Source organism: Balaenoptera musculus, chromosome 14, assembly GCF_009873245.2.
Source record: "Balaenoptera musculus isolate JJ_BM4_2016_0621 chromosome 14, mBalMus1.pri.v3, whole genome shotgun sequence".
NCBI lineage: Eukaryota > Metazoa > Chordata > Mammalia > Artiodactyla > Balaenopteridae > Balaenoptera > Balaenoptera musculus.
Genome location: NC_045798.1, coordinates 25,496,600 through 25,519,492, shown reverse-complemented (window position 1 = coordinate 25,519,492; position 22,893 = coordinate 25,496,600). Strand labels below are relative to the sequence as shown.

The window sequence follows — 22,893 nt, the reverse complement described above, 5'->3', positions numbered from 1 at the left end:
GTTGGGTTTTTTTTGCTATTGAGTTGTATGAGTTCCTTATACATTTTGGATATTAACCCCTTATCAGATATATGGTTTGCAAATATTTTCTCCCATTCTGTAGGTTGCTTTTTCATCTTGTTGATTGTTTCGTTTGCTGTAAAAATTAAAAATTTCCAGCAGCCACATTAAAAAAGTAAACAGGTGGAATTAATTTAAATAATAAATTTATTTTATTAATAGTTAAGCCAGTATGTCCAATAGGCCAAAATATTAACATTGTAATATACAATCAATGTAAAAACTGTTCAGATATTTTATATTCTTTTTTTCCCACATGAAGTCTTTGAAATCTGGTGTATATTTTACAGCACATCTCAATTTACATGCTAACTTTTCATTAGAAATACTTGATCTGTCTTTAGATTTAATAAAATTCACGGTTGAAAAAAATAGATTCACCTACTAAGTTGTTCTAAATATACTTGAAAGTTTTCCAGTAGCTGAATATAGTACCAAAATTTAATTTTCCCTTAAGTCAATGATAAAACTTATTCATCTTTTTAGAAGAATTGATTTGACTTTGAAGCAAAAGACTATCAGTTTCGAAATTATGTCTTTCCAAGTTAAGTAATTCACTAACTCTTGTTGTTGACTCAATATTATTAACATCAAATTCAGAGGCATGGCATAATTTGAAAAGCATTTCTAAATTGATCAACATCACAAAGCCTTCTTCAAATTTTTCTTGGATTTTTTTGCCACCAATTACATAACATGGCCAGTTAAAATTAAAATCTTTGACATACTGACTCATGTTAGGAGAATGTGTAAAATAATTATTATTGATTTGTATTATGAAGTTTTGATTTCAACATAAATTGTTATACTTGGGTAGCTAGGTTACAAATAAGCTTTTCCTTTCTTTTGACTATTCAAATTTTGTTCATTCTTATACAGTATGTATTAGTGAGAAATATAAGTACAGACTGACATTTTTGGGTCTTTGATTATTGAATATTCAACAAACATTCCTTTTTTTTCAGGAAAATCTTGAATTGCAGCTGACATTACAATAATTCTTTGTAAAATTTCCAAGACTTGGCCAATGAGCATTGGAAAAAGCACATCATTAAATTCATCACCTATTTCTTTCAACAGTTCCATAACATGGTGATGATTTGTATTATTTGCACATATACACTGAGTGATTTAAACAATAGTATCCATCCATGATGCTTTACATAAAGTCTGCTATAAAAACTAACCACAAAATTTTAAAATATGTATCACAAAATTGAATAAAGCAAGGGAAACTCCATTAAATCTGGAGTTTTAACCTGAACACAGGTAGAACAGTGTCTGTCATGATATCAATAAAAAAACTATTTTTTCCCATATTTAGCTGAAATTCTTCTTTGATAAAGGTCAAAGGTTTAAAAGATCTATGCCACAAGTTCAATCTTTTAGGTCACTAATTGGCAACATTTCTTCATAGGTTTGGATGTCCTTTGATACAAAAAGTATTCAAAATATTAACTGGGTAGGGTCTCACATGACTCAAAGCTAAAGAGAGGTACTTGCGAATTGTCAAATTTCAAATCCATTCATCTTTGGTATCGTTGGAAAGACCTTGTATTCTATGGGCAATTGTTTGAGGCTTAATTTAAAAATCTTTCACTTTTTGTAAAATATCTTTTTTATAGCATTTTCCTCATAATTTTCTATCAAATTTCCACAACTGAAATAATTCTTTTTGTCATCTTTCCATCTAAGTTGTTTTTCTTTTTAGTGCAAGAATCCAAGCTGTTTTAAAGCTGGCCAAAGTTACAAACTCATATTCTGTTAAAAATAATTACAATTTGTTTTGGACGTTTACTTCTGATTCCAGGCAACTAATTTTATAATTTTTTTTTAACCACTGAGAGCGAACATTTTTTTAATATCAAATTCACTATGTAGTTGTTAAAAATTTGTCTTAATATTGTTCACTTTATTATCTTTATTTTTTACACACCCAACAAATAGGTGTACCATACCATGATGCATAAACATTATGTCCCTTAGATGAATTGATTCCTTTGTTGTTATGAAATGACCCCTTTTGTACCTGGCAATATTCTTTGCTCTGAAGTCAATTTTTATTTTATTTATTTATTTTATTTTTGGCTGCGTTGTGTCTTCATTGCTGTGTGCAGGCTTTTCTCTGGTTGCAGGGAGCAGGGGCTATTTTTCATTGCGGTGCGTGGGCTTCTCACTGTGGTGGATTCTCTTGTTGTGGAGCACAGGCTCTAGGAGCGCTGGCTTCAGTAGTTGCAGCACGCAGGCTCAGTAGTTGTGGCTCGCAGGCTCTAGAGCGCAGGCTCGGTAGTTGTGGCGCTCGGGCTTAGTTGCTCCGCGGAATGTGAGATCTTCCTGGACCAGGGCTCGAACCTGTGTCCCCTGAATTGGCAGGTGGATTCTTAACCACTGCGCCACCAGGGAAGCCCCAATTTTTATGTTAATATAACTACTTCAGCTTTCTTTTGTTTAGTGTTAGCATGGTATACCTTTTTCCATCATTTTATTTTTAACCTATTTGTACATTTTTATTTAAAGTATATAGATTTCTTGTAGCTAGTATATAGTTGGGTCCTGCTTTTATTTAATCATATAATCTTGACTTTTAATTAGCACGTTTAGACTACTTACATTTAATGTGAGTATTAGTGTGGTGGTGTTTCAATATATCATCATGCTATTTGTTTTCTATTTTCCTTTTTTGGTCCTTTTTTGTATTAATTGATGTATGTGTGTGTGTGTGTGTGTGTGTGTGTGTGTGTGTGCCTGCATGCGTGTATGTATGTGATTTCATTTCATCTCCTTCATTGGCTTATTAACTATAATGTCTTGTGTTATTTTGGTGGTTGCTTTAGGGCTTATAGTATACATCTTCAACTTAACCCAGCGTACCTTCAAGTGATATTATTCCACATCACATACAATATAAGACCTTCACAATAGTATACTTCCGTCTTTCCCCTCCTAGCCTCTGCAATAGTATTGTCATATATTGTTATAAATTTTACATTTTAATTTATAAATGTATTATTTCTTTTTTAAACAACTTATTATCCTTTAAAGAGATTTAAATAATTTTTAAAGTCTTTATATTTACACATATTGTTACCATTTCTAGCTAATGGTAATGTTCCAGACACAAGTCCCTTGTCGGACATATGATTTGGAAATATTTTTCCCATTTGGTGAGTTGTCTTTTCATTCTCTTGACAGTGTCTTTGAAGCACAAAATTTTAAATTTTGATGAAGTCCCATTCATTTATTTTTTTCTTTTGTTGTTTGTGCTTTTGGTGTCCTATCTAAGAAACCATTGCTGAATCTAAGGTCACAAAGATTTACTTATATGTTTTGGGGTTTTTTTTTTGGCTGCGCTGCATGGCTTGTACAATCTTAGTTCCCCAACCAGGGAGTGAACCCCAGGCCACGGCAGTGAAAGCCCTGAATTCTAACCACTAGGCCACCAGGGAACTCCCGTATGATTTTTTTTTTTAAGTTATAATTTTAGCTCTTACATCTAGACTCTTGACATATTTTAAATTAATTTTTTATATGGTGTGAGGTAGGGGGTCTGACTTAATTCTTTTGCATGTGGATATACAGTTTTCCCACCACCATTTGTTGAAAAGACTATTTTCCCCCATTGTATGGGCTTGGCTCCCTTATAAAAAATCAACTGACCATAGAAATACAGGTTTACTTCTGGACGCTTTATTGTGTTCCATTGATTTGTACATCTATCCCTCTGTCAAAACCCCATTGTCTTGATTATGATTGCTTTGTAGTAAGTTTTAAAACAGGGAACTTTGAGAGCTTCAACTTTGGGTTTTTTTCCCCAAGATTGTTTTGGCTACTCTGGGTCCTTTGAGGTTCCATATTATTTTTAGGATCAGCTTGCTAATTTTACAGAGAAGCCAGCTGGGATTCTTATAAGGATTGGGTTGAATCTGTAGACCACTTTGGAGAGTATTCTCATTTTATCAGTATTAAGTCTTCCAATCCATGAACAGAAGACATATCTCCATTTATTTAGATTTTCTTTAATTTCTTTCCACAGTGTTAGTCATTTTCAGAATACAAGTTTTGCACTGTATTTGTTAAATTTATTTCTAAGTATTCTACTCCTTTTGATGTTATTATAAATGGGATTATTTTTTTAGTCTCATTTTTGGATAGTTCATTGCTAGTGTACAGAGATACAATTGAATTTTTCCCCCAGCTTTATTGAGATATGTGACAAATTAAAATTATATATATTTAAGGTACACAATACACATTGTGAAATGATTACCACAATCAAGCCAATTAATCTATCCATCACCTCACATACTTACACATTTTTGTGATAAGAACATTTAAGATCTGTTCTCTTAGCAAATTTCAAGTATACAATGTAGTATTACTAACTACAGCCATCATTCTATACATTAGATCACCAGAACTCATTTATCCTGAATAACTGAAACTTTGTACCCATTTGTGCCCTCACAAATGATTTTTGTATATAGATCTTGGATCCTGCAACCTTGCTGAACGTGTTCATTAGCTCTAGTCATGTTTTTGTTTATTCCCTAGGATTTTCTATATATAAGGTCACATCATCTTCCCTTTCAATCTGGATGCCTTTTATTTCTTTTCCTGGCCTGATTGCCCTGGCCAGAACCTCTCTTCCTGAACATACCCATCTGATAAGCTTCATTAATTGCAGCTGATTGCTCTATCATCTCAACAATGTCCTGGGGCATCAGTTGCTTCACAGACTGATCCAATTAAATCTGGGCTCTTTTGCAGGGATCGTTTTTGAGGTCAGTGTTTGAGATTTGTTCTAATCCCTTTTTAGTTGTCCCTTTTCCTGATTCTCTCTGGTAAATTAGTGGCTTGTGATTCAGCTTATATCTAAAGACACTACCAGTCTCCTTTTAATTGTTTTTCACCACAAGCTCAATAGTTTTGAATTTTCTCACAGTCTGTTGCAAATAAAGTTAGCTCATTTATGGAAGGGCTTAGAGCACTCTATTTTGTCCCAGCTCTCTCCCTGGAAAAAATCTCTGAGCCACCGCTCTGGGTGTCTTCTCTCCGAATGACAACCCTGTTTTAGGATCTGGCAGTCATCAGGGCACCTTTGATCTTCTTGGCCTGCTTCTTCCAGCATGGAATCCCCACTTTACAAATGAGCTGGGCGAGGCTGATGGGTGTCCCAGTGTTTTCAGTGTGCTGCCTCCAAGGCAGAGCCTCTGTGTCACAAACCACACTCACCTGGAATTTAGCCACTGCAACAGGTAGCTGGGGTGTGGGAGGGGGGGATGAAAAATGTTGAAGACTGCTCCTCTCAGGAAGATGCCGCCTTGACCTGGAGCTGGGTGGGGAGGGTGCCCTGTGTTCTTTCTGCATCTACATGGAGTAGAGGTGCCTTCATGGTGGGCTGGGAGCGGGGAGGAAGGAAACAGGTCATGGGTGAAATGCTACAGACTCTCACTGCTCTTGCCAAGTTTTAGTAGACTTTCTTGAATAAATATTTCATTTTTTCTATGCCCTTAGACTCATTTCCAGAGACACTGAATTTATAGAGACTTTAAATATATATAAATAATATATTATTTCTTAAAATTTATACATATAAATTTAAAATATGTATGATAGACATAAATAAATGTATATATTATTATAAACATGTAACTATAAACATATAAATATATTTGTATATTATAAATATGTAATTCTGAATATATAAATAAATACATTTAAATATTATAATAAATATATAAATTAAAAAATAACTTTCACCACTTCTGCTGGGGGTGGGTCTATGGAGCTCTTTCTGTTGCTGTTCCAGAAGTGGGACTGTTCCCCTCTCAAACTGGCTTTTGAAACTCTAGAAGTGGACACACAGCAGATGCTTACAGAACTCACCGCAGGAAGACTTGAGCAGAGATGACCCTAGTGAGTCAAACCTACCTTCTTTTTTAATTAATTTTTTTTTTTGCCTGGTCACACATTAGTTCATACACTAAAACTCCTATTACCTTGAATTCTAACTTTCTGAGCTCTTTGGGGTAAAGAGCACTGGTCACCTCAGGCCACCTCCCATCCCCATCTCCCACTTCTCTCTGGAAGGTGTCTTTATCTTGGTTTTCACTTTCAGATCAGTGACAGCAACTGTTTGGAAATGACCTCTGTTTCTCAGCCACCTTTTGATGCTGTGTTGTGTCAATCAGGGTCGAGTCAGGACACAAACCACACCAGTTATTTGAAGCAGAAATGTTTACTATAAAGAGTAGATAACTCGGGACTTCCCTGGTGGCACAGTGGTTAAGAATCCGTCTGTCAAAGCAGGGGACACGGGTTCGAGCCCGGGTCCGGGAAGATCCCACTTGCAGTGGAGCAACTAAGCCCGAGCTCCACAACTACTGAGCCTGAGCTCTAGAGCCCGCGAGCCACAACTACTGAGCCTGCATGCCACAACTACTGAAGACTGTGCACCTACCTAGAGTCTGTGTTCCGCAACAAGAGAAGCCACCACAATGAGAAGCCCCCGCTTGCCACAACTAGAGAAAGTCCGCGTGCAGCAATGAAGACCCAACGAGGCCAAAAGAAAAAAAAAAAAAAGAGCAGATAACTCATGAAAAGGGTAACAGAGGACTGAGAGGCTCACTCATGTCCTACCTGCCACCTCTAGGCGGAGGGAGGCTGGACAGTGAAGGGAAGGGACTCACACAGGCTGAGATTCAGACCTTTCCCAAGAGGGTGTGACTTTGCTGCGATGTGCAGCCTGCCAGAGGCAAAGCCACGTGCCACAGGATGTGGCCAGAGGTGGGCCTTGGAAGTGCCACCACTGTGGAGGGCATGGGGGGGGCTCTGCCCAGGTCTGCAGGGTCAGCGCCCCCCACCCCGGGTGGGGAGACTTGGTCTGAGGACACAGCAGGAGCTGGTCTGCAGAAATGGCAGCTGGGGATTTCTGTTTGAATTAATAAACTTTCCCCCCATTGCCCCTCCAGGGATCTGGAAAATGGAGGCCTGGGCTAAACAGAAGCTTTCTAGAAGAATACACTATTGCAGGGATTCAAAGACAAACGTCTGGTGGTCAGAAATCTGTGGGGTATTGCGGTGGATTAGTGTAATGGTTTTGCTCTTGTTATGGCAACAGGGTTTTTTGTTGTTGTTTTTGGTTTTCCCAAAGTGCAGCAGGCCAAAACGCTTAAACAACCAGAGGTTTGCAGCAAAGAGAGGGTTTATCCACAAGGCAGCTAATGAGGAGATCAGAGAACACTCTCAAATCTGCCTCCCTGAACCAAGGGGCTGGGTGTTTACAGGGTGGAGAATCAAGCAGCAGGGCGGTCTGAGGTGTGGGGAGCGCGGGGGAAAACGATTGGAAAAAGGAGCAGGGACTGTGGTTCTGCGCAGGTGTAACCAACTCCCGGCCTCTGCACGCTCACAGCACGATCTGGGGGCGGACTTTTCACGGAGCGGACCCTCGCGCACGCCCAGTGGGAGGGTCAGGGGTCCCATCCAGTCTTAGCCAGCTCAGCTCCAACTAGATGCAGCTGACTCTGAGTTTCTAGAAAACAACCCGGAAGATATTTTATCATTTGGGCTACGTGCTTGGAGGACATGCAGGTCTTAAAACGGCCTTGCTTAGTGACGGCAGGTGGAATGGATTTGACTAATCATGACCCACAGTTTCACTATCTCAGGGGCTCCCCTCATCCCCCACCTATCCTACCGTGGGTGGGGGCGTAGGTGCTGAGATCTGGGACATACTTACGCTAAACAGTCGGTCAGGGTTGCTGAGCAGACTCGGGGCCGTCCTCACGCCAATCACTGGCTCCTGCACTCAGCAAAAGGGAAGGAAAGCGGGAAAACAGGGCGGCGGTTTCTGGCCGCTGTGGCCTTGCACGTTCCTCCAGCACCCTCTTCTGGCAAAGCTCGGCATTGCAACCGCTGGCCAAACCTCGGCGTCCGGATCTCACCCTCTCCCCAAAATGAGGAACACCTGCTCCCAGGAGTCGTTGTATCCACAGCCAACTGTGTTAATCCCTTCTGAAACTCAGTCACAGTTCCACTGAATAGTCTGCGAACCTCCAACAACTCCTACATAAAGTAGTACTGAGAAGAAAAGAAAACGTGTTTGATAAATACAAATACACACACAATAAGGAGCAAAGAAAAAAAGACGCAAAGTCACCGCCGTTCTCCTTTGTTTCATCGGTCATGAACAGGGTTGCCAGGTAAAATACAGGATGCCCGGACAGTGAATAATTTTTTAGTATAAGTATGTTCCAAATATTGCGGGGTACATACTTACACTGAAACTATTATTCGTTGTTTTTCTGAAATTCAAACCTAATCTACCTTCGTTTTTACAAGTTTTGAGCGGCCGCCCCTGCAGCCTGAATGGGATTCGGCGGTCTCTGGCGCCCTCTAGCGTTGAAAGGTCTCGGCCTGGTGTTTTGGGGGTAGCTAGCAGGTCTTTTATTTGTGATGTGTGACCAGGTGAGCATGATCCTCTTTTACAAGGAAGCACGTTTGGAGCTTATTAGCTGAGGGGCAGAGCAATCAGCCTGCATCGTGCCCACAGGCAACCATTTATCCTGGGGAAAATGTCAGGAAGATATCACCTAGACCTGGAGCTGGGTGGGGAGGGTGCCCTGTGTTTTTTCTGCACCTACTTGGAGTGGAGGTGCCGTCGTGTTGGGCTGGGAGAGGGGAGGAAACAGGTCATAGGTGAAATGTTACAGACTCTCACTGCTCTTGCCAAGTATTAGTAGACTTTCTTGAATAAATATTTCATTTTATTTTATGCCCTTAGGTCTGTTTCCAGAGACTTTAAATATATACATAGAGAGTTTAATGATATTTAAAGACTTTAAATATTTATATATAAAGACTATGTGGGCTTCCCTGGTGGCGCAGTGGTTAAGAATCCGCCTGCCAATGCAGGGGACCCGGGTTCGAGCCCTGGTCCGGGAAGATCCCACATGCCGCAGAGCAGCTAAGACCGTGCGCCACACTACTGAGCCTGTGCTCTAGAGCCTGTGAGCCACAACTACTGAAGCCCGTGTGCCACCACTACTGAAGCCCGCGGGCCTAGAGCCGGTGTTCCGCAACAAGAGAAGGCACCGCAATGAGAAGCCCGCGCACCGCAACAAAGAGTAGCCCCCACTCTCAGCAACTAGAGAGAAAGCCCGCGTGCAGCAGCGAAGATTCAATGCAGCCAAAAATTAAACAAATGAATAAATAAATAAATTTATAAAAAAAAGACTATATTATTTCTTAAAATATATACATAAAATTAAAATTAATATATAAAACAAATTTATGCATATATTATAAATACACAATTATAAACATATATTTATATATTATCATAAATACATAATTATAACAAACATTTATAATAAATATTTATAAATATAAATAAATTTACTTATATTTATAAATATATATTTAAACATAGATATATTGTATATTATAAATATATAATTATAAACATATAAATAAATACATTTTAATATTTATGTAATATTTATTTAATATTTAATACATTTAATATTATTATAAATACAGAAATTTTAAAAATAATTTTCACCCCTTTGGCTGGGGTGTGGGTCTTTGGAACTCTTCGTGTTGCTGTTCCAGAAGTGGAACTCTCCCCCCTCCCGAACTGGCTTTTGAAATGACTGGGAAAGAAATGAAATATATAAGAATTGGGAAGATAGCAGCAAAACTGTCATTCTTCACAGATGATAAGTTTAAGTATGTAGCAAGTCCCACAGAATGTAGATAAATTAATAGAATCTGTAAAAAATTGTAGCAAATTTAGCAGGTCCAATTTCAAATATAGAAACTTACTGTATCTCTGTATAACAGCAAATGAATGGAGAATAACATTTAAGAAGGATACATTTTACAATTGCATTAAAAATATCAGTTTATAGAGAACAGACTTGTGGTTGCCAAGGGGGAGGGTGAATAGGGGAGGGAGGGAATGGGAGTTTGGGATTAGCAGAGGCAAACTAGTATATATAATATGGATAAACAACAAGGTCCTACTGTACAGCACAGAGAACTATATTCAATATCCTGTGACAAACCATAATGGAAAAGAATAAGAAAAAGTATATGTATATATTGAGTCACTTTGCTGTACAGAAGAAATTAACACAATGTTCTAAATCAACTACACTTCAATAAAATCTCAAAAAAATTTATATAAGTTTACTAGGGATGAATCTAAAGAGATGCCCAAGTCATTTGTTTATGGGGAAAACTCTACATACAACTTCATTGAGAGTTATTAAAACTTGTTAATGGGAGAGAGAGAGAGAGGATATTCACGGATTGAAAGATTCAATGTGGTAAAATGCCAGTTTCCCCCAAATTGATTGGCAAATTCCCCCAGAACTGGTTCAAGGTGCAGAATTCCTGTACCGTTTTTAGGGAGCAGAAGCCAAAAAGCCGATTCCAATTAAGAGATGCTCAGATCCTCTTGACAGAGAGGAGCGCTCTCCTTCGTCCTGGCCACCTGGGCAGTTTCAAGGTCATGCCCAGAAGGACTTGGTTCCCTGCGTCGCCCACTCAGAATTCTCCCTCTCTGTCTGAAGAGACGACCTGGGTGGGGGTCCCCCCATGGGCACACCCGTCCCAGCTTCAGTCCAGAGAGTAGGGACCGGTAGGGGCTCCCTGTGCCCTGCGGGTCTCGCCCCGCCCCGCCTCCTCTAACCTGGGCCCTCCCTCCCGGCTTCGGGACCTGCCGCCCCCTCCTTGGCCGCCAGGGGTCGCTGTCCCCTCGTTGGAAGCACAGGGGGACCCACAGCGGCCACCCAGAGGAAGGGGCCCCAGATGACGGGGCTCAGGGACCTCCGAGTGACTCCCGTGGACCTCGCCCGGGTTCTCACTTAACCCCGTGGGGGAGGTGCACCGCTGGGGACAACGTCCAGGGGCCACAATCCAAGCAGGGGTGCAGACGCAGGACCGGGCTTGGCTGTCCCCGGGGCTGAGTCCGGTTGCCACAGCTCGCAGGCGCCGTGTCCCCGCAGCTCCAGGTGGGCGTGTGCCCTCCAGAAGCGCTGACCGCGCACCAGGGATGCACAGGGCTCCCTGGGCCGTGTCTGTGAGGGGAGGATCGAACTGCCCAATGTCCATCCGTGCAGACCGGCCGGCACCTGCCGTGTCCACACGCTGAGCCATCTAGCTCCCCCTGCTTGACTGGTTGGATCCCAGTCCCAGAGATGTACGTGCAGGAAGTTAGAAGGAGCAGGTATGGCGGCATGATATCGTCCAGGTACCTTTGCAAACGTGGACAAATCTCAAGGTGCTCAGCCTGCTCTGCAAGCACCCGAGGACCCTGCCCCTTCCCCTGTCCCCTTCCTTGGATCAGGCCACACTGACCTCCTTGCTGTTCCTGCAACAGACACATCTGACCCCAGGGCCTTTGCACTTGCTGTCCCTTCTGCCAGGACTGCTCCTCCCCAGGCACCTCCCAGGGGTCCCCTCCTTCATTCAGGGATGGCCTCTGCTGACCATCCCCCTAAACCAGCCACTGTCACCCCAACCCCCTCCTTTCCTAAAGAGCTTGTCACACCTCATATTATAGTAAATATAATGTGTTTGTCTGGCCTGCCTCACCCACTGGGACTTTGCTCCAGGACTTGGTCTCTGAGGCCCCTGCTGCATCTACAGGGCCCAAGGTAGCGCTGGGCTTCGGAGCTGATCAGGGGCTACGGGTGGAGTGGATGGTGCTTGTTTCTTCTGGGAAATGAGGGACAACGGGCCTGGGGGACAAGGGAACCCAGCATGACCAGTTTTCCTTCTCTTGGGAGAAGATCTGAGCTAGTGGACCATAGGTTAGCGTTTCTTGTTTCTGTGTGGTGCGTGTGGCATGTCTGTGTCAGTGTTCTTGGCATTTCGGGGTTTCTGTGAAGTCCAGCCCCCTCCCCTCCCGACACCCCATCCCATCAGCCCCCAGGAGGCCCGTCTTGGGGACTCTCTGGTCTGGAGATTCCTCTCCCCATGGTGTCTCTTCCCTCCTGGGGGTCCGTGCACCTGTGTGTGTGAGGGGGGTGGGAGTACAAGACCCCCAGCTCCTCTGCCCCAGAGGGTCCAGCCTCTGGGCTCTGACAGGGCCTTGGGAGCTGGAATGAGCTGGAATCTGGGTCGGGGGCCAGGGCTCCACCGCTTACCTGCTGTGTGACCTTGCCCAGGTCACATACCCCACCCCGTGAAAGGAGAGAACGATCTTCTCAGACTTGTGCATCCGGGATTTCTAATGAACCATCCTGGGTCTTTGCAGGTGTGATTGCGACCTTTCAGAGAAATGACAACAGTGGCCAGTAGAGGGCACTGTCGGCTGGGGCCTCTGTGTGTGCATCTGATCTCATGCATGTGTGGGCATACGAGTGTGTGCATATGTGTGTGCACCTGTGTGAGCGTGTGTGCATGTGTGTACATATGTGTGAGCATGTGTGTGCACCTGTGTGAGTGTGTGTGCATGTGTGTGTATGCCTATGTGGGGGTGGCAAGGTACGGGAACACAAGCATGTGACCAGGAATGCAGCCCAGACCCCTGCATGTAGCCCATGAGCACAGTCAGGTGACGGTGGTGACATCCCTGTGTGGGTGACACCCCCGTGTGGTGCATGGTGACCGCCTGGCTGGGCTCCCAAACTCGGCCGTCCTGCCCCCTGGTCAGCTCCCCACAGGCCCAGCTCCAGGCCCCAGCCATGGACTGAGGCCCCTGGGCTGGGGGAGAGCCGGGCTGGGGCCTGGCCGGTCAGAAGGGACCCTGGTCTGGGGTCTCAGTCTGCTCCCTGAGGCCTGGAAGGCCTCTCTTCTCTAACACTGCGTACCCGCCCATTCATGATAAATAAGCACTGGACACCATGCCTGCGGCCCCCTCACATGCTATCTGCTCAGGGTGGGACTGAGACTCACCTACGGGGATGTCACACAGGGGCTGCCTCTGAGCCTGGATGGTGGCTGGGGGTGCGGGTGGGACCCCAAAGGCCCAGAGGAAGAAGACAGGCCCTAGGCCTGCAGGAGCCAAGCCAGTCCAGGGCCCATTGATCAGAGAGGAGCCTGGCTGGGAGGCCTGGCCGGGAGAGTGCTGGCCCTGTGGCCTTGACTGCAGAACCTGAGGTCTCCTCAGCTCACAGTGGCCAATGCTGAGTCTTGGGGTGCAGGTCACGGGGCTGGAGCCTGGCTGAGCAGAGGGGGCCCCTCAGGGCCAAGGGCGTGTGAACATCATGGGTGTGGCGGGGGAGAGCGTGGGGCCTTGAGTCCAGCAGCTGGGCTCACAGTGTGACCCGGGCAAGTCCTTTGCCCCCTGTGGGCCTTGGTTTCTCCTGTGAAAGCTGAGTGGGTGGGGCCCAATCTCTAAGACCCCTTCCAGGTTCCCCAGTAACCCCCACCCCCCTCTAGGAGGGCTGGCCAGCCGGGACCACTGATGGGCCTGACACCCAGACTCTGAGATCAGGGCCGGGGGTATGGGGCACCAGGCCCTGCTGCTGGAGGTGTTGGGGCTGGGGCCTCCCCTCCAACACCCCCGTCAGGGCAGCTCCCCTGGAGGCCAGGCTGGGGGGGTCTCTGGCCTCAGAAGCTGAGGGACCAGACGTTATCTGGGGCAGAGGGGCGAGACCCCTTCCTTTGGCTCTGACTGTGGAGACCACCGACAGGGCCTTCCCACAGCTCCACCTGTGCAGACTCCACAGACCCCAGCCCACAGCCCCCCACTCCCAGCATTCACACACTCCCCGCCCCAAACCCCAGAGCAGCGGGGGGCTGAGCTCACAGCCCTGCGCCTTCTCTTCTCACCGGGGGCTCCGTGCTGCCAGGGAGACACGCAGGGCAACCTCGGTTGGAGGGGAGGGGTCTGAAGACTCCCTGAGGAGGGGGCTTCCGGCTGGTTCAGGCCAGCTTGTGGCGGGTGCTCTGAAGAGCTGGGAAGAGGCCTTGGGGCCCCTGTCAGCCCCCCGCCTCAGAGCAGAGCAGGGGTCGGGTGGGACAGGCGGGGGGGCAGTGTCCTCAGGCCCCTCTCTGTCCATGCCTGTGCCATCCCTTCCCTAGGATCCAGGGTTCCCCCTGGGCTCTGAGAGTTGGGGGGCAATGTGCGCTGCCTTTCTGGAAGTTGGTCTGGAACGAGCTCTCAAAGCCTTAGATGGGCATGACCTTTGATCCCTGCGGGGAGGGTCAACCTGAAGTCAGTGGTGGCATCCCTGCCCAGGGATGGAGGCCAGGGCGTTGGCTGCATCCTGTGCGGGACAGTGGTGCCCGGAGGGACCCACTGAGTGTCGTGAGAGCCACAGGTTCACAAGCATGATGCCCAAGTGTGACGCACGCCCAGGTTACCACACCTGTGTGCGTGTGCGGTTCAGTGAAAAAAAGAAAATATCTACCCATCCATCCCCTCTCCTCTCTCTGTCATCTGTGTATGTATGTGAGTATGCATCTATCATCTATCACCTATGTATCTATGTATCTATCATCTACCCATCATCTATCTATACATCTATCATTGATCTGTTGTCTGTGTGGAATGTGAGGTCCAGTCTGGAAGGACACACACCAGGTACAACCAACGTGATCTTCAGGCTGTGCTGGAAACTTCCCATCTCTATACCTTTTTTCCCGTTTTATTTGTAAAGAATCTTTGTATATCTTTTTATAATCAGGAAAAAATTAAGCTGTCTCCATTTTTGGAAACAAAACAAGTAGAAACAATGCATTGGACAATGACAGGCCCTGGAGAACCGCTCCCTCCGGCCTCAGTGTTGGTGATCCTACTCCGGGGGCAGATCTGCCCAGAGGTGGCCAGCCAGGCACACAGCTGGGTGGGGGCCCCTCCATGTCCGCAGTGAAAGCAGTGCTGGGCAGTGTGGGTGGTATCAGACGCAGTGTTGAGAGAAAGAAGACGCACACAGTCCAACTTTTAAAGAAAATTTTATTTTATATTGGAGTATAGTTGATTAACAATGTTGTGATAGTTTCAGGTGTACAGAAAAGTGATTCAGTTATACATATACAGGTATCTATTCTTTTTCAAATTCTTTTCCCATTCAGGTTGTTACAGAATACTGAGCAGAGTTCCCTGACACACAGTCTAACTTAATCTATGTGAAGTTCAAAAACAGGCGAAGTTGAAAATGGTTGGTTTAAGGGCAAACACAGAGGACCTAAAACTATAAGGAAAAGTAAAGAGATGATGAAATCAGGGTTCCTGAGGTTGTGGCCACATTCTGAGCCTGTGAAGTTAATTAATGGGAAATTCACAACACAGAGAATCCACCATTTTGAAATGCACATTCACAATGTTGTGCAACTATCACCACTATTGTTTTTACTTTTTAAACTTTACAGATACATTTTATTTATTTATGTTGCGGTTTTTACAGTTTACAATTAAAATAGGATTAAAATAGAAGGAAATCCATCAAAATATTAGTGGCGGCTCTTCTGGGTGAAATACATGGGGTACATTTTTTTTACTCCTGTTTGTTTTTCTGTAGTCTTCACGTTGTTTACAGTGAGCAGTTATTATTTTAAAACCAAAGACCAAGACCAGTAAACTCTATTTTAAGAGGAACTCAGAAAACAAACAAGGTGATTCTCCCTGATGCTGAGCTGACACCTGTGTCCTTGCAGCTCATCTACATCCTGTTACCTCCAGCTGGGCCTGGAGTTTGGGGGCCCCAGAGGCACCTGCACATCTCTGCCAGGGTGGCCCTGAGACAGGACACAGATCTGTCCCAGGCTCAGTATTTCCCTCCCTGGATTATCCGCTGCAGGTCACACTTGTTTGATAAACTCTATTTCCCTCTGTTTGGGCCTCTCGCTGGGTTGATTTTCATCAGCACAAGATCATGAACTGTAGGTCCCCTGGGGGAGTGGGTGAGATGTTTTGCCACCAGTCACTACCTCTTTCTCCCTCAACTTTAATTTATTGTTAAAGTCCTCTTATAACAAACTTGAGAGACAAATTTAAAAAGAAAGTTGAAATCCCTCACAATCCTACTGCACAATCCAAATGGTGACCCCTGTGGTCCTCCTGCCCTCCCCCCACCCTGCGGGCTTCTGCCTGGTACATGCTGCTACCAGGTGGCGGTAATCCTATCTCAGGCTCTGTGTTCCAAGACAGGCCCCCGCCCCTGGGTAACGAGGGTATCACGCTGGACTGAATGCCTGTGTACTTGGCTTTCCTCTGACCCACCGAGTGCTCTTGTGTGGGCTTAGAGTCTCTGTTTTTCCTTAATGAGGGTCTTGGATTAGATCAGTGTGGTTAGTCCTCCACGGGCCATGGCCTTTTTTCTGCACAAAGCCCTGGACCTCTCCCCACAATGAGCATTTTTACAGACACACTTCAGGGTTTCTGATGCTAGATGTCCTGGAACACCTCCAGGTGTTAGTTAGTTAGATGTCCTGGAACACCTCCAGGCCTCCAGGGAACACTGCTACAGAGAGGGCAGGATTGAGCCTCTTCTTCGTGACCCCAGATGGTAGACCTCAGATCCATCATTGCACCCTTACTGGGTGCTGTGCTGAGTGCTTTCCTGAATGATCCCCCTGAATTCTCTCACAGCCCCGAGGGGTAGCTACCGCTGTCATCACCTCCGCATCACAGAGGAGGACATGGGAAGGACAGTCACCTGCCCAAGGTCACACACTTGGAAAGTGGTGGAGCCAGGATTGGAACCCAGGTCTGTCTGGGCTCCAAGCTCATGCTCTTCCCACAGCTGTGCTCCAAAGCTAGGGGTGAGTCAGCTCAATGCCCCGCAAGGTCCTTCCAAGGCTAAGAGTGCACCTGAGAAGCCTCTCGGGTTTCTTAAACATCTTCACGCATATGTGTCCTTTCAGTGTTCTTCCCAGCAGTTTGTGAGGTGGGCAGGGCAGGGGCTGACATCATCTTTGCCTGCAAGGGGACAAGGCTTAGAGGCACTAAGGAAATGGCCCAAGGTCACACCAAGTCAGGATCAGAGCTGGGATTGGAACCTGGGTGTCGCGTTCAGCCCCTTTCCACGGAGTTGCCAGGCACTAAGGTTCTGTGTTTCTCATAATTAGGATCTACCCACCCACACAAATATCCATTCATCCATTCACCCATCCAATTACTAACCTACCCATGAACTCACCAATGCACCCACTCATCTACCTATCCATCAATCATCCAGCCAGCCAGCCAGCCACTGACCCATCCACCCACACATCCATCAATCATCCAGCTATTTCCCCATCCATCCACCCATCCACCCAACTGTCCATCCATCCACTCACCCACCCAACTACCCACCTGCCCATGCACCCACCAACCCACCCACTCATCCATCTATTCACCCGTCCCTATCTTCCTTCCCTCCCTCATTCAAACTGTTTATTGAGAGCCTTGAAGTTGCCAGGCACTGGGCTGGGGGCGAGATGCAGAGTCTGAAGACCCAGGAAGGGGGCTGCACCTCTTCCTTCGTCCATGAGGATTCTGGAGCAGGAGCTGGGGCAGGAGGCAGGCAGGCTAGAGAGATGGCTGTTGAGTCCCTGCCTTTTGGGGCTCTGGGCCACAGCACCAGACTCACTGAGTTGGGTTAAACACTTGTATTTTTCTGGGGAGAAAGTGAGGAGTGAACAACTGAGGTGTCTTCATGTCACTTACAGGACTGCTAGCTGGCAATGACCTTAAGTGGAGAGTTTAAATAGAGAGTTTAGGAGTATAAGAAAAGAAATGACATATCTACAAGCTCCTATGGCACCTATAAATGTAATTAGGATTAACAAACTCTACGTGACGGAGAGGGAGTTTCCAACAATCATTTCTAACCTGTTTCTTCCATTCACTGAACCTGGTATTCTGTGAAAGGATCTAGGTACATCCCCTCCTGCATTCCTCAAGATGGAAATGTGAGGTGGCCACTAATATTATCAACATCGGCCAGATCAGAACACAGGGAGAGAGATTAGTTGCCAAGATAAATTGTTGCCTACATGGCAGAGAAGTTTGTCACCCTGGGTCTTCTCACCTACATGGACTGTGCTACTTATCTACCACAGAATTCTTCCTTCCAAAGAACTGGGTAAAAACTCTTGAAGTCTATTCTGGTCTGCTTCAGACAGCGCCTCTTTCCTTCATAAGTTCTGCCGATCCTGGACTGTGTCCCACGCCAATCTGCTTTATTGGTGGGAAGGTTTTTATTTCTCTTTGCAGAAATTACTTAAACTTTTTGTTTGCAATCGTTCAGGCTTCTGTTTTTAACTGTATTTAAAAGAGGGGTGCTTTTCTCTGATCCTCTTTGCTCAATGCCTGCTGCTAGGTATTCAGCACCCCTGGAATATCTTCTCTCTGTTTTTAGGGGCTCAGTAACCTTCCTGCCTGGGTGTGGAGCTGGTGCAGTGAGAGAGTTTCGTGGATTTGGACATGACCTAAGACCTAGAGGTAAGAATCCATCTCAGCATTGTAATGACCTCTTTCCATATACATTTCCCCCATTGGACCACTGCCCAAGAGGGATGATTCTCTGTCTTTTCATCAGTGTAGTCCCAAACCCTGCACCCAGCCTGTCACGGATGTAGCAGGCAAGCAATAAATATTTGTTGAATGTTAAGTGAGTCGGAATAAATATCCTTACTTAAGTGAAAAAAATCTTGTTTTTCATAATTACCCAATAAATCAGAAAAGTCCAATGTGCCGAATGAAAACCAACATTGCCTGTAGGTCCACCGCCACAGGTAGCCCCAGGTAAGAGATATGGACATGGATGTGGATGTAGATACAGACACGCTCACACGTGCCAGGTCTTGTCTTGTGATCTCTTGGGGATAATGTTATTTTCACAATGCCGTTCAAACCTTCTAACACATCATTTTTAGAGGGTCGTTGATCTTGAATCAGTTTACTGTTTTGTTTTCTTTTTTTAATATAAATTTATTTATTTATTTATTTTTGCTGTGTTGGGTCTTCGTTTCTGCGCGAGGGCTTTCTCTAGTTGCGGTGAGCAGGGGCCACTCTTCATCGCAGTGCACGGGCCTCTCCCTATCGCGGCCTCTGTTGTTGCGGAGCACAGGCTCCAGACGCGCAGGCTCAGTAGTTGTGGCTCACGGACCCAGTTGCTCCGCGGCATGTGGGATCTTCCCAGACCAGGGCTCGAACCCGTGTCCCCTGCATTAGCAGGCAGATTCTCAACCACTGCACCACCAGGGAAGCCCTACTGTTTTGTTTTCTGATGATAAAAGTAATCCATGTTCTTTGAGAAATGAGAAAGTACAGAGAAGCATAAAGAAGAAAATAAACATCTGATCTTGCTACCAGGGAGTATTCAGTGTGTTGGTGTGTATCCTTCCAGACTTTTCCCTATAACAGTCATGTCCTTTTCACAAAGATGGGCTCAGACAAGATCTCCTCTTATCACCTGCCCTTGTCCCCCGGACCCCACGGTGGAATCCGTCCATGGCACGTCTCCAAGGCCATTTGGAGCTGTGGATGTTAGGCGGTCTGAATGTATCTCTGTTAGAGATGCAGGGCAGGGTATCTCGGCGTCTCTGCGCCCTGGGCCGGTGATGAACTCCCACGAGCAGGGCTGCTGGGTCAAAGGGGAGTGCGTCCCCAGCCCACGGACACGGGGACACATTCCCTCCTGAAAAGATGAGATGCGTCTCCCTGGGGCCCCTCAGAATCACGGGGTCTTGGGCAGCCGGAGGCCTGTGCTCACCCCCTCGCCCACCCATCCACTCATTCTGCTGCCAGAAGGGCCCGGGGCTGGGACTCTGGGGCTGGAGCCCCTCCCTTCCCATGCTGACTCATTCTGTGCCCTGGGTCATTCCCTTCCCGGGGCCCTGCTGACAGTGGGGGCCACCCCTGAGTGGCTCTGAGATCCCCTGGGGTAGGGCCCTCCAGGATTCCAGGACCCAGGATGGAGCTGGGGGAGGTTGTGGGGAGGCAGCCAGGGGGCGGCATCAGGCCCAGGCGGGGCTGGGAGGGGGCTGGGAGGGGGTGGGGGAGGGGGAGGGCTCTGCTACCCCCACCTGCGAGCTGCACAAACATCCGACTACAGCCCTGAAACTGCCCTGTCCCGTCGTCCCGGGCCACACCTGGCCCTGTTTGTCACCCGTCCCACGCCCCGCTGACCACGGGCTCAGTTTCTCTTCCCCTTACTTCTCTCTTTTGTCACCCTGAGTTCTGGTTTCGGCCAACGCAGGGTTAACTTTAGCCTGGGGATTCCCAGGGGTGGCCAGCTGCGGGCAGGGCCCCCGCTCCACCCTCTCCTTGTCCTGGCCTGGTCCCCACCCTGCTCCCACCTCGGGCCTCACTGCCCCTCCAGGCCCGGGGCCTCCCTGCTCAGCCCCTTCATCCAGGAATCCGACAGTTTTCCTATAGTTTCTGGCCCACAGGGCCCCTCACCCAGCACTCCCTGAGCAGAGGGGAAAGCTGGGGCCCAGAGAGGGGAATCTTCTTGCCCAAGGTCACACAGCATGTCAGAGGCAGGCCCCAGGCAAGAGCCCAGGAGGTGACAGCAGTGGCTGGGGTGGGTGAGGGTCAGCATGGTCCAGGCACCTCACAGACATTGGCTCCTTTAATCCCCAAGCCCACCCTTTGGGATAGAGACTTATCACCCCCTGTACAGATGGGACGAGGAAACTGAGCCCACAGAGGGAAGCAAATTGCCTAAGGTCAAGGGCTGAGAAGGGCTGCAGGGGAGGGGGACCCTCCCTGTCCACCCTGGGGTCTGGGCTCCCCCAGGCCCTTTGCCACCAGCCCTCCCTCCTTCCAGCCATGGGGTGGGGGTGGCCACTGGGTCCACTCGCGGGCCTCCTTTCTGCTCCCCTGACTCGGGTCGGGGCTGGGGGGTGATGGGGGGAAGTTGCCCACGGGAGGGGTCAGGGGCCCGGCAGAGGGCCGCTTTCCATCCGGGTGCCCCTGTGTGGCCTGTTTCCTGTCCCTCAGCGGGGAGGCCCCAGGTTGGGAGGGGGAACACCGGGGGCTGGCTCTGTCTCGCTCTCTGGGATGTTAATCATTTTGGGCCTCGGTTTTCCTACCTGTGAGATGGGACGATGATGCTGGCTGTGAGCCCCACGGAATCCGGAAGTGGCTCAGCTGAGTAACTCGTGTTGCGTGTTTCGTAGATGGTTCGGGACAGTAGGCCACTCAGTAGCCTCAGGGCGCAGCTGCCTTTTGGAATCTCAGATCTGGTCAGGACTGAGGTCTTCAGGGCCTCTGTCCCCAGCCTCACCTCTTCTGAGCCCCGTCCTTGACCCTCTGCTGGGCTCCGGGGCTCGGGACACTCTGGCCCACCAGCCGGCCTCACTGTGTGCGGCACAGAGAACCGTCGCCCCTGGAGAACTCCTGGCCAACCACCCCCCGGTCCCTCCCTGGGCCTGCTCCCCGCACCCTCTGCTCGTCCCTCTCTGCCCGGTGTCCAGTCTGCGTCTGATTCCCCTTCCTCCCCAGGGCAGGGCCCCGCCATGTAGCACCGAATGCCAGGGATTGCTGGGCGGTGAGCAGGGTGGTGGGCCAGGCGGCGCGGGAGACAGGAGTCTGGAGTCTCCGAGGTGGAGGGGTCAGGGTGCTTCACTGGGGGCCCGTGTGCGCCAGCCGAGGGCTGCTGCAGCCCCCCTGCTCTGTGCCTTTGCTCATGCTGACCCCCCGGGAGGCCCTTCCTCCCTCTGCCCCTCAGCCCTGGGGTCCAGCTCCCGGGCCCTGTTTTGAGGTGGTTTTGAGGTGGCTGAAGTTGCTGCTGCTCCCCTTGGCTGACCCCCCGGGACCCCAGGATCCGCCGTCCTTGTCTTCCCCACTAATGTTTACTGGTGGGGGAGGATCTCTCGGCACCATGGGCTCTGGGCTGGGCAGGGGCAAGTTTCCCTGTCTTAGCTTCACCTCCAGGACCCGACCTGGGCCCACAGGGGCGGTGAGGGGCGATGGGCGTGAACACTGGTTGATGAGCTGATTGATCACTGCTGGGGTGAGGGCCATACTCCCACAGGCTCTCAGGTAGGGGCATTCGGCCCCCGGATACTGCATGTCTCATGTGTCAGGTGATGTGATGTTATGGCTGTGGCCTGTGGGCCTGGCTCCTGGCTTCCCTGGGCTGGGGGACCTACTGGCAGTGTCCCCTGAGAACGAGCTGGTGGAGTCAACCCTGTGGAAGTGATTTGCTGTCTTTGGGGGTGAACTCAGGAAACTGTGGCTGGGTGCTTGTCCCCCATCTCCACTCCCATCAGGACCTTGGAGCCCTGGAATGTCCTGGGAAACTCTCTGATTGTAGAAGGACGGGGAGGAGAGGAGAGAATGGGAGGGTCAGCCTGGAGGGTGGATCGGGGAGGCCTGTAACTGTGGGTGGGGGTGGGGTGGGGAGTCAGGTCACCCACAGGGCAGGGGGCAGCTGGCCTCACCACGCTGGTCCACCTGTCACACCTCTTGCCCTCTCTTTGACCTCAGCATATCGACCGAGCACAGGGCAGACTGGGCAGGGAACAGGGCACCCAGTGTCCAAAGGCCCCTCCTTCCATGGTGAAGCAGGCACGTTCCAGGTCTGACTTTGGCCTTGATTGGGCCAGTCCTGCCTTGCCTGGGACATGAGCAGCTGACAGCCCCACACAGGCCAGGCCCCAAGGAGGCCCAAGGGAGGCTTTTTGGATGGATGGATTGATGGATGATGGGTAGATGGATGGATGGGTGGATGGATAGGTGGACAGACAGATGGACAGACAGATGGATGAGTGACTGACCAATCTGAAGCCCTGTCCATTGGGGAAGGACCCCACGAGGCCTCTTGGGGGACATCTGTGCTCTGGGCTCCTCATTATTACCCCAGACCCAGGGCTCCCAGTGCAGTGATTGTGAGGGTCCCCATTTCTCCCCCTTCCCGGTCCTTGGCCCAGTCCCTCCCC

General features: G+C 48.3%; 1 protein-coding gene across 1 annotated transcript in view; it reads right to left on the bottom strand.

Moving 5' to 3' along the window:
- The window catches only part of LOC118880079 (sodium/glucose cotransporter 1-like), a 79,205-nt gene extending 57,181 nt beyond the window's left edge, over nucleotides 1–22,024 (bottom strand). Inside the window, 2 exon segments of the mRNA XM_036823434.1 lie at nucleotides 12,967–13,065; nucleotides 21,895–22,024. Coding sequence (XP_036679329.1) covers nucleotides 12,967–13,065; nucleotides 21,895–22,024 — 229 coding nt within the window.
- Nucleotides 22,025–22,893: the final 869 nt, after the last annotated feature.